The sequence below is a fragment of the Psammomys obesus genome, unplaced genomic scaffold (assembly GCF_907164565.1).
Source record: "Psammomys obesus unplaced genomic scaffold, mPsaObe1.curated_primary_1811, whole genome shotgun sequence".
NCBI lineage: Eukaryota > Metazoa > Chordata > Mammalia > Rodentia > Muridae > Psammomys > Psammomys obesus.
The window spans coordinates 33,411,059-33,423,163 of record NW_026591086.1 but is presented as its reverse complement, the minus strand read 5'-3'; the positions used below and the strand labels follow the sequence as shown (position 1 = coordinate 33,423,163).

Below are 12,105 nucleotides of genomic sequence, written 5' to 3'. Positions count from 1 at the left end.
ACCAAATGAAATAATCAAAGTCCTCGGACTGTGGTCAGTATACTATAACTTATTCTACATTTTGAAATAGATTTTAAATATTCCTTACTATTTATTCAAATTAATGCCATTGCCGCTTAATCGTTATGTCGTAAATAATCTAAGTTCATAGAACCTGAGATGAGAAAATTATTTTCATGTGATTTCACATAGGATACTGCATGATACAGTAACAAGAATTCCATCATTTCTAAGGCTATCTTCCACAAGATTCGCATTTCATGTAATAAGTCTTTATTTGCAGCCCGCACCGTAGTTTGTTTTTAAATAATTTTTTTTTAGGTTTTGTCATCTAAAATGTAATATTAAATGCTTCTACTGATTATGGTTCCAGGTTGTATTCAGTCGGGGGCCGAGATGGAAGTTCTTGCTTAAGTTCAATGGAATATTATGATCCTCACACAAATAAGTGGAGCATGTGTGCCCCGATGTGTAAGAGGAGAGGGGGTGTTGGAGTGGCCACCTGTGATGGCTTCCTCTATGCAGTGGGCGGCCATGATGCTCCTGCTTCGAATCACTGCTCCCGGCTCCTGGACTATGTGGAAAGGTAAGTATCAAGGGCACTAAGAAAGCACCTTATGCTTCTGGAAGAGCAAATGTAACTATTGGAACAACGTTCATAATTTCTCCTTTCCTCCCTCTGGCCCTCGCCCCCAATTCACCTTCCCTCACATCTTCTCCCCTTTCTTCTTTGTTTTCCATCTCCTTCTTTAGCACGTGAATATTTTTCCGTTTTATTTTTAGTTTTTCATCTTGCCTCTTCTTTTCTCTTAACTTGAAGCCACAACAACATTTCCACATGATACTCAAGTACCCTGCACATTTCTTTAAAAAAAAAAAAAAATATATATATATATATATATATATATATATTATAAATTACACTTTATTCACTTTGTATTCCAGCTGTAGCCTCTTACCTCATCCCCTCCCAATCCTGCCCTCTCTCCCCCATGTCCTCCCATGCCCCTCCCCAAGTCCACTGATAGGTGAGGTTCTCCTCCCCTTCCCTCTGACCCTATCCTATCAGGTCTCATTAGAACTGGCTGCATTGCCTTCCCTCTGTGGTCTGGTAAGGTTGCACCCCCTTCATGGGAGGTGATCAAAGAGCTAGCCACTGAGTTCATGTCAGAGACTTTCCCTGTTCCCTTCACTAGGGAACCCACTTGGAGACTGAACTCCCATGCTGTACATCTATGCAGGGGTTCTATGTTATCTCCATGCATGGTCCTTGGTTGGAGTATCAGTCTCAGAAAAGACCCCAGTGTCCATATTTCTTGGATCTGTTGCTCTCCTTGTGGAGCTCCTGTCACCTCCAGGTCTTTCTATCTTACCCTTCTTTCATAAGATTCCATGCAGTCTGCCCAAAGTTTGGCTATGCGTCTCAACATCTGCTTTGATACCTTGCTGGGTACTTTCAGAGGCCCTCTGTGGTAGGCTCCTGTCCTGTTCCCTGTTTTCTTCCTCTTCCAATGTCCATCCAGTTTCCCTAGCACATTTCTATTGAAGTGTTTCTAAAATTATGACTGGAATGAAGCTTTGCCATTTATTAGGAAATAAAGTTTGCTGAATGTAAACTTGTACAACCACTTTGGAAAGCAATCTGGCTCATCCTCAGACAACTAAGAATAGTGCTTCCTCAAGATCCAGCTATACCATTCCTAGGCATATACCCAAAAGAGGCTCAAGTATACAATAAGGACATTTGCTCAACAATGTTTGTAGCAGCCTTATTTGTAACAGCCAGAAACTGGAATCAGTCCAAATGCTCCTCAGTGGAGGAATGGATACAGAAATTGTGGTACATCTACACAATGGAATATTACTCGGCAATAAAAAACAAGGAAATCATGAAATTTGCAGGTAAATGGTGGGATCTGGAAAAGATCATCCTGAGTGAGCTATCCCAGAAGGAGAAAGACACACACGGTATATACTCACTCATATAGACATATAATATAAGATAAACCTATTAAAATCTGTAGACCTAAATAAACTAATCAAGAGAGAGGACTGTTGCTAAAATGCTCAATTCTTATCCAGAAAGGCAAGGAGAATGGACATTAGAAGAAGGAGAAAAAAGAGAACAAGTCAGGAGCCTGACACAGAGGACCTCTGAAAGGCTCTTCCCTGCAGATTATCAATGCAGATGCTGAGACTTATGGGCAACCTTTGGGCAGAGTGCAGGGAATCTTAGGAAAGAAGTGGGAAACAGTAAGATCTGGAGAGGACAGGAACTCCATAAGGATCGCAACAAAACCAAAAACACTGAACACAGGGATCTTTCCTGAGACTGTTACTCCAACCAAGGACTATGCATAGAGGTAACTTAAGACCTTTGCACAGATGTAGCCCATGGCAGTTCAGTATCCAAGTGGGTTCCACTGTAATAGGAACAGGGACTGTCTATGACATGAACTGATTGGCCTGCTCTTTAATTACCTCCCCCTGTGTGGGAAGCAACATTACCAGGCCCCAGAAGGCCTCCAATGCAGCCACTCCTGATGAGACCTAATTGACTAGGATCAGAAGGAAGGAAAAGAAGACCTCCCCTATATGTGGACTTGGGGAGGGCTATGCATGCAGAGGGTAGAAGAAGGGAGGAGGGAACCACAGAGGAAGTACAAAGTGAATAAAGTGTAATTAATAAAGAATTAAAAAAAAAGAAATTGTTATTTTATCCATTTGGTTCATGTATTAGTTGTTATACTATTTCAAACACTCAAAGCTGGGTCATAGGCTATTTTGTTTTATAACACCATTTTGAAACAACTCAGAATATGTAATTTCTATAACCATAGTTCATGTAGGAAATGCAACTGGTCTGGAAAAATCTGGACCAGATAAGCCAGTGTTAGGAGTCAGTACCATGACTTTAAGCTTATTCTAATAAGACTGGCAGGTATTGTTTGCTTGTAGGGAGATTAGGTCACTAAGAACTATTGGATGGTATGGAATGAATACTGGTTAAGTCCTTAGTAAGGCCTGTGAGTTTTCTAATTACACATTCATGAAACTACTTCTACACAGAAGTGAACATGGAGAATATCAAGGTAATTAGTTTATTAGTTAGGATAAGTAATTCTGTTTTAACCTTCAAATCTAAGTTGTACAATACCATCTTATTCCTTACTTATGATACATGTCCGTAGCATTGTCACTCTGGTACTGTGGGTGACATTTAGCTTTATGTAAAAAGGAGAGAGGCATAGCAAGAGATTGTTTGCTCATTTTAAAGATCCAGAAGAGCAGGAACAGGATGGGATCCTACCACAGAGATCCTCTGAAAGGCTCCACCCAACAGGGTATTGAAGCAGATGCTGAGACTCATAGGCCAATTTTGGGCAGAGCGCAAGGAGTCTTATGGAAGACAGTGGTGGTTGGGGGGGGGGGGGATAGAAGGACCCGGAAGAGAGAGGAGCTCCATAAGAAGACCAACAAAGCTAAAAATTCTGAGCCCTGCAGGCAAAATAACTCTCTTCAGATCATACTGGGTAAACTGATGGAATGAATTGGGATCATAGTATCTCCAGAATAACAAAGGCTCCATGCATAGTACTAGATATGATAATTATCTTTTTATTAGTAAAACATATTTTTTTATCAGAACATATTTTCTTAATAATTACATTTGTACATAGGACAGTAGGTGGAAAAGGAAAAAGCTGTCTCATTTAAAGTCTTTTTTCTTAAATAGAAGATGTTTTTATTGGCAAGAGATACTTTGTATTAAATGAACTATATTCAAATGTATGAGATTTATTGGATCATATAAACGGATAATGTTGAAAATTATGGCTTTTTGTTGAAACAGACTATGCCTTTATAACTGTCTATAATAAATACAGAGACACATATATCTATAAGCATATATATGCATATATACATACATATTATATATGAGCATGTATGTGTGTGTGATAGAGAAGGGAATACTATACCTATTTTTTTCCAATTAAACATTCTCTAATATACTGAAATGAAAAATCTACACCTGTTACACTGAAATATTCAGTAAGTCAATAGATGTTATCTTTTGTAAATATTTAAGACAATCATATTTTTGAATTATTAAAGATCTGAAAGGTATTTACTTTCATCTACTAAATACTTCGGAAAATGGAGGGATTGTTGCATATGATGAGGCAGCAAGTTTTACCTTAAATACTTTAGGTAAACACTGGTAATGAAATGATATTTCCTCAAAGAAATCTATCTGAATTTACTCTGTAGTATATTGAAATGTTGTTTCTTTATGCAAGCATAAATAATTCAGTCTCAAAATACATTTAAGAAGCAAAATTAGATTTAAATACACAAAGCTATTTTAGGTTATAGGCACTCAGTGGGTATACATAGCTTTAGTAATGAAGAGGCATGGAACATTATTATGATTCTTGTATAAATTTGCAATGCCTATCAGATTCAGAGCACTTTCACATATTAGAAAGCATAATTTCATATTGACAGTTTCTTATGTAAGTGATCAATAAATCAGGATGTGTAACAGTTCCTCTGAAATACTATTTCTGCATATAATGTAAGCAGTGCTTTTAGTTTATTATTATAGTCTAGTGTACAATACTTTGCTTTATATATGTATCTCATATATATATATATATATCAAGATGATCTCTTATGTAAACACATGCTTTATGCAAGGATGGTGTTAAGAACATCTATATAATACTTACTATGATTGTTCATATTGAGTATTAAGAACCCCAGCACCACAGAGCAGGCACAAAGGTAGAGAAAGAAAATAGTGAGCTAAAAAGAGTGTGGGCAACACACTAAAGTTTGTTTTAAAACAAAATGTCACTTAAATAAGTAATCTTCACTGACAAATTTCACTGTAAAATATGTACCCGATTTTAGGAGAATTTAAGACTATGAGATACTTTTCTTATATGTGTAGAGGCTCTCATAGAGACCACTTCAAGTCCTGCTCATGCTGCCTCGGTCTCTTAGTTCATATGAGCTTTGCTTGATTTAGAAGGCATTGTTTTCCTGGTGTCCTCTGTCTCTTCAGGCTCTTTCTACCTCCACTTCAGAGTTCTAGGAACTCTGAGGGAAAGGGTTTGATAGAGATATCCCATTCAGGCCTGAGTGTTCCAAGGCCCACTCTTGGTATAACGTCTGTCTGTGGATCATTGCATTTATTCCATCTGCTGCAGGGTGAAACCTTTCTGATGATAATTAAGAAGGCACTAATCTATGAGTACTAGGAGAATATCATGAAGAGTAATTTTACTACTATGCTTATGGTGCTGTTGCTGTTTGTTTCATTAATTTTTAGATGGTTTATTTGCTTTTGTCCTAGATCCCTTCTCTATCTTAATTCATGTTCTTGGTCATCCAAGCAGCATTGGGTTTAGGTTCCCTCTGGGGGAATTACTGGGCTTAAATACAATCAGTTATTGGTTCATTAGTCTCACTAGTTTTGCACCACCATTGCTGTAGCATATCTTACAGGTATTATACAATTGTGGATATTGGGTTTTTGGCTGGCTTGGTGTTTATGTTTTGCTTTTGATAACCTGCAGACTACCTTTGTATAACAAAGACACTAGAACATAGAAATCAAGGCTCTATGTAGACACCAGCTCTATTTATTCATGTTAAATTAGTTGTGTAGATGTCATCTTTAGAAATGGGGAGTTGCCTTCAGTTTGTAGAAACAAACCAATAGCCTTGGTATTTGCTTATCTTGTTTGGGAACCAACAATTCAACTAAATCTAGCCAAATTTTGGTAATGAAATTTTCATTAGGTAACGAAAGATGGCCAGTTGGTGGTCTGGCTCCCCATTTTTCAATGATTTCATTTAGATAGCCTTTATGTATGTATATATATTTTAGGCAGCTTCAACTCTATTAAATTTCCATACTTCCCCTTAATGGTCCTTACTCTTAGTTGTGTGTCTCTGTATTCCTTCCCTCATTCCCCTTTCTCTACACCTTATATTTTCAATTTATTTATTCAGTACTTAGCATCTAGAATAAGCAGAAGACGGGTAAGCTACCAGAGCTCTTTCTCTTCAAACAAAAGCGAATGAGAAAATGTGCTCAGAAGCACAATTAGCACTGCTGGCTAGTCATAGAAAAATACCATCTTGTCTTGTGCTCTCTAGATATGAGTAAGATATCTACCATAAAGAGAAGTTGGGGCAGGGAGATGGATAGAATATGCTAAACTGTACAATATAAACATCATATTTTTTTCTTCAAACACATATCATTATAGTGGCCAGAAGACTATTTTCATAAAGTAGATTTCTCCTGAAAGGGTAGGGATTGGTTTTGCTTTGTAATAATCATTATCCTATTTTCAGTTATTTTCTCATCTACTGCTCCACTAAACTCAGTACTGCATGGTGGCAATGTCCAAGGTTACCATTTTATCTCAATATCTGTACCCTTGGTACAATTCCAAGCACAGAGTAAGTACTCGGGTATTACTTTTCAAATCAACCAGACTCTAAGAAAATAATGCTAAATTTTCTTTCAAGATAAAATATCTTAGGGTAAATTAAAATAAGCTATAATTTATATCAATGCATGCATATTTATATTATATTTATGGATAAAGAAAAAAGAATACTTTAAGGATGAACATCTATTGATAAGATAGATCCATAGATAGATTTGTACTGTTTGATTTTTTGTGAATGTTTATATTTATGTATATATATTAGTAAATTCTATATTTGTATGTAATTTTTCTATTTTTATTAACTTTCCCTTAATATTCATGATGGTCGTATAGTTAAGTTCTCCATTCACTACACACATTTTCTGAGGAAAGCGGTGACTAAAATTTTAGAGAATTCTTCAAATATTAAGTGAAAGTCATATAGCTATGTCTTAGTGAAATACAATCAATAAACTATCATTAAGATGTATTGATAGTTTATTTAGAAAACACAAACATTGATTCAACTCTGCTCAAGTCACTAAAATAATTTACAACATAAACAAATATTAATTAATATATTTAAGTCAACACAGAGGTAATAGCTATATTTGTTTATTTGATAAATTTGCAATCATCAAAGTTAACATTTGCTGTCAGTTATGAAAGTACACATGTATTCATTAATGAGTTATATTTTTAGTAACTATAAACATTATATGTAAAATTAAACAGGAATTTTGGATTCAATTATTCTTATACTGTAGAGAGTTTTATATATATAATGTGTTTTGGTCAAGTGTCTTTCAAATTCATCCATACCTGTTTACTACTATTCTTTCCCAATTTCATTTGTTTTGTTTTTTTTTTCTTAAATATATCCAAACATTTGCCAATATGTGCGTGAGTACACAATTATTTATTGTATCATGGGTGTTTTTTAAAATTAATTTTCCAGGATGTGATGGCACAAGCCATTAATAAGAACATTCAGGGATACAAATGCAGGCGGATCTCTGTGAGTTCAAAGCCAACCTGTTCTACAAAGTGAGTCAGGACAGCCAAAGCAATGCAGAGAAACCCTGTCTTAAACAAACAAACAAACAAGCAAACAAACAAACCTGCTGCTTTTCCTCTTTCAGTAGCCACCAGCTGTCTCTTCAGGTAAAGATAAGGGTAGGACTTCATGACCACCTCCCTTTTTCATGTTAGGGTTTTGTCTGGCTTGATTTGCACAGGTTTCATTCTTGCTGTAGCAAATCTGAGTAAGTTCTTAAGTGCTACTGGCCAGGTGTGTCCTAGAATACTGTTTTGTTTTAGTCATCTATTGCCTCTTGCTTTCACAGTTTTAATGCCCCCTCTTCCATCAAGAGTCCTTACACTTGATCTCCTTTAGTTGTCTTATTGCTCTGGCTAGGACTTCAAGTACTATGTTGAAGAGGTAGGGAGAGAGTGGGCAGCCTTGTCTTGTCCCTGATTTCAGTGGGATTGATTTAAGTTTCTCTCCATTGAATTTGATGTTGGCTATAGGCTTGCTGTATATTGCCTTTACTATGTTTAGATATGTGCCTTGTATTCCTGATCTCTCCAAGACTTTAAACATGAATGGGTGTTGGACTTTGTCAAATGCTTTTTCAGCATCTAAGGAGATGATCATGTGGTTTTTCTCCTTCAGTAGTGTATGTGGTGGATTACATTGATGGATTTCCGTATGTTGAACCACCCTTGCATGTCTGGGATGAAGCCTACTTGGTCGTGGTGGATGATATCTTTGATGTGTTCTTGGATTTGGTTTGCAAGTATTTTATTGAGTATTTTTGCGTCAATGTTCATAAGAGAGATAGGTCTGAATTTCTCTTTTTTTGTTGGGTCTTTGTGTGGTTTAGGTATCAGGGTGACTGTGGCTTCATAGAATGAGTTTGGTAGTGTTCCTTCTGTTTCTATTTTGTGGAATAGTTTGAGGAGAATTGGTGTTAGCACTTCTTGGAAGGTCTGGGAGAATTCCGCGCTGAAACCATCTGGCCCAGGGCTTTTTTTGGAGGGGAGACTGTGAATGACTGCTTCAATTTCCTTGGGGGATATAGGGCTGTTCAGTCTTTCTACCTGATCTTGACTTCATGTTGGAAGATGGAATCTATCAAGAAAATTGTCCATTTAGATTTTCAAATTTTGTAGCATGTAGGCTTTTGTAGTATGACCTAATGATTGTTTGAATTTCCTCTGTGTCTGTAGTTATGTCACCCTTTTCATCTCTGATTTTGTTGATTTGGATAGATTCTCTCTGCTTTTTAGTTAGTTTGGCTAAGGGTTTGTCTATCTTGTTGATTTTCTCAAAGAACCAGCTTTTTGTTTCATTGATTTTTTGAATAGTTTTATTTGTTTCTAATTGATTGATTTCAGCCCTGAGTTTGATTATTTCCAGCCTTCTGCTCCTCTTGGGTGTATCTGCTTCTTTTTTTTTCTAGGGTTTTCAGTTGGGCCATTAAGTTGTTTGTATGTGATGTTACGAATTTCTTCTTGCAGGCACTTAGTGCTATAAATTTTCCCCTGAGCACTGCTTTCAGTGTGTCCCATAAATTTGGGTATGTTGTGCCTTCATTTTCATTGAATTCTAGGAAGTCTTTAATTTCTTTCTTTATTTCTTCCTTAACCCAGCTGTCGTTGAGTAACAGGTTGTTCAGTTTCCATGTACGTGTAGGCAGTTTGTTATTTCTGTTGTTGTTGAGGTCCAGCTTAAGTCCATGGTGGTCAGATAGAATACAAGGGATTATTTCAATCTTTTTGTATCTGTTGAGGCTTTCTTTATGACCAACTATATGGTCTATTTTGGAGAACGTTCCACAATTAGGAATAGTGCTTCCTCAAGACCCAGCTATACCACTGCTAGGTATATACCCAAAGTTTGCTCAAGTACACAAAAGGGATATTTGCTCAACCATGTTTATAACAGCTTTATTTGTAATAGCCAGAACCTGGAAACAACCCAGATGTCCATCAACAGAGGAATGGGTACAGAAATTGTGGTATTTTTACACAATGGAATACTACTCAGCAATCAAAAAGGAGGAAATCATGAAATTTGCAGGCAAATGGTGGAATCTAGAAAAGATCATCTTGAGTGAAATATCCCAGAAGGAGAAAGACAAACACGGTATATACTCACTTATATAGACCTATAAGATATAATAAACATAATTAAATCTATACACCTAAAAAAGATAATCAAGAGAGTGGACATGGGGTAAGATTATCAATCCTCGTTTTGAAAGACAGGAGTCTACTGAGCGCATTGGAAAGACTCTAACTAGCGGTGTTTTCAAAGCAAAGACTCGTGACCAAACCTTTGGCAGGGTGCAGGGAATCATAAGAAAGAAGGGGAGTTAGACTGATGAGGAAAGGATAGGAGCTCCACAAGGACCAAAGATATCTGGGCACAGGGTCTTTTCTGAGACTGACATGCAACCAAGGACCATGTATGAATGTAACCTAGAACCTCTGCTCAGATGTAGCCTGTGGTAGCTCAGTAACCAATTGGTTTCCCATAGTGAGGGGAACAAGGACTATTTCTAACAGGAACTCAATGGCTGGCTCTTTGGCCTCCCCACCCCCCAAGGGAGGAGCAGTCCTGTTAGGCCACAGAGGAGAGCTTTGCAGCCAGTCCTGAGGATACCTGATAAAACAGGATCAGATGAATGGGGAGGAGGTCCCCCCTATCAGTGGACTTGGCAAGGGGCACAGTGGAGAGGAGGGAGGGAGGGAGGGACTGGGAGGGAATGAGGGATCGGGACACGGCTGGGGTACATAGTTAATAAAATGTAACTGATAAGAAAAAAGTAAAATACGAAAAAAAAAAAAAAGAGTCCTTACACTTAGGAGGAGGGAATGTCATGTAAATGTAACCCATGCAACTGAGCACTACACAGACTTATTCTCTGAAGTTGGACCAACTGTGATTCTTCAAAGAAACTGCTGTGACGAGAATTGAGAGATTCACTAATTATACACATATTTAATCTATTTTAATTCCACCATTCATCTTTTCTTTTGGTAGTGGGATAACTATCTGAGAACTGTAGGATTTCTGGGATGTGATGAAGATGATACAGATAAACAAAACAAAACAAAAACCTTCCTCTCAAATTATTGATTCTTATGTTTGGTCTTAATTAAAACAGTGAAATGTAAATTCATATTTCAATACACAGGGTGGTTTAAGTTTCTTACAAAATAATAGTTAATAGCAGTCTTCAAAGTTAATCATGACAGGGGTTGGCTTTCTCCCATGCGGTGAGTCCCAGGTTAGGCAGATCTTTGGTTGCAGATTTCCTCAGTCTCTACTTTGTTTTTGGTTGCAGTGTTTGTAGGGGAGTCAGTGTTCCCCTTCCTCCACTAGGAGTCCTGTTTAGCTAGAGAGTGGCCTCTTCAGTCTCTATGACCCCTGCTACTAAATGATTAAAGAAATCTGCAGTCTCTTACTCAGTGTAGCAAGAGCTGTGGCAGTTGTGGGCGTGTTAATATAGATTTTCCATTTGGTGTGGAGTACTCAGTGTGTTGCTAAGAGAGCTTTAACGGGTTGTGCACCACTCTGTTAACTACTTCCCCTTGGAAAACAAATACAACCAAAAGCTGTACAGGTTTTCAAAACAACACAAGCTGTTTCCCATTGTCTTTGTTTTCCACCGTAACTAGACTGTAAGATCTGTTACTGAGGACACCACAAATTTCCTGTTCCTTCTCCTGTCTAATTTCCTCTCTTCATCCACTTCTGCTATTTATTCTGTTTTCCCTTCTGAGTGATATTCCGGTACCCTCCCCTATGCCCTCCTTGTTACTTAGCTTCTTTGGATCTGTGGTCGTAGAATGATAATCCTGTACTGTACATCCAATATCTACTTAAACGATAGGCTTGTCAAAATTGACGGAATCCTAATGAAGAGAGAGAGAGAGAGAGAGAGAGAGAGAGAGAGAGAGAGAGAGAGAAGCCATACCTTTTGGTTAAAGAATATCTAGAAATCAGTCTTAAACTGACTGGGAAACTTTTTACATGCTGGGTAGTTTTCATAATGCTGGTAGGTACTATGCCCTCTGCCAGGGGGTTAAACACAACAATGATTATGTACTCTAGGTATTAGTTTCTTTTTAATTTATCTTTATTTTTATATTTCTTTTTATCTTTTTTGCTCTACTCCACCTCAACCCCTTCCAACATCCCAACACCAGGTAGGAGGGAGAAAGGGTCATTGGGGATGCAGTTTTTTTTGGCTGCTTTCTGCAGGTTAGGGCTGTTGGGTTCCTTGGAGCCAGGCCAATCCTCAGTTCAGGAGATCTCCAAATTCTTGTTTCACAAGAGCAATCAAGAGCAGCAAGGGGTAAGCAGTAGCAGCCTTGTTCTTTTGTGGAGGTCCTCCACACTCTCTGGGATCTGGCTTTTTTTTTTTTCTCTCCAGATCCTCAGATTTAAGTCTCCACAGCTGACAAAGAGCTCCTCTCACAGCCCACATGAAACAAAGAGTTTTCTGCTGTGGAATTCTTTTGAGTCGCTGTGAGGTGTGCCACTTTGAGACTCAGTTAGAATCTGTTTCTAGATACTGAGATCTGATGCTGTGGAATGAGGATGGGCTAGAAGGGCAGCTCCTGAGCTGGTCCAGGAGAG

At 37.8% G+C, this 12,105-nt stretch overlaps 1 protein-coding gene across 2 annotated transcripts in view; it reads left to right on the top strand.

Annotated features, from left to right (window-relative positions):
• Klhl1 (kelch like family member 1) overlaps positions 1-12,105 on the top strand; it is a 456,733-nt gene that overhangs the window by 432,460 nt on the left and 12,168 nt on the right. For both annotated transcript variants that reach the window (XM_055609989.1, XM_055609990.1), the window contains exon 9: positions 374-586. In XM_055609989.1, coding sequence (XP_055465964.1) covers positions 374-586 — 213 coding nt within the window. The remainder of the gene's footprint in view (positions 1-373; positions 587-12,105) is intronic.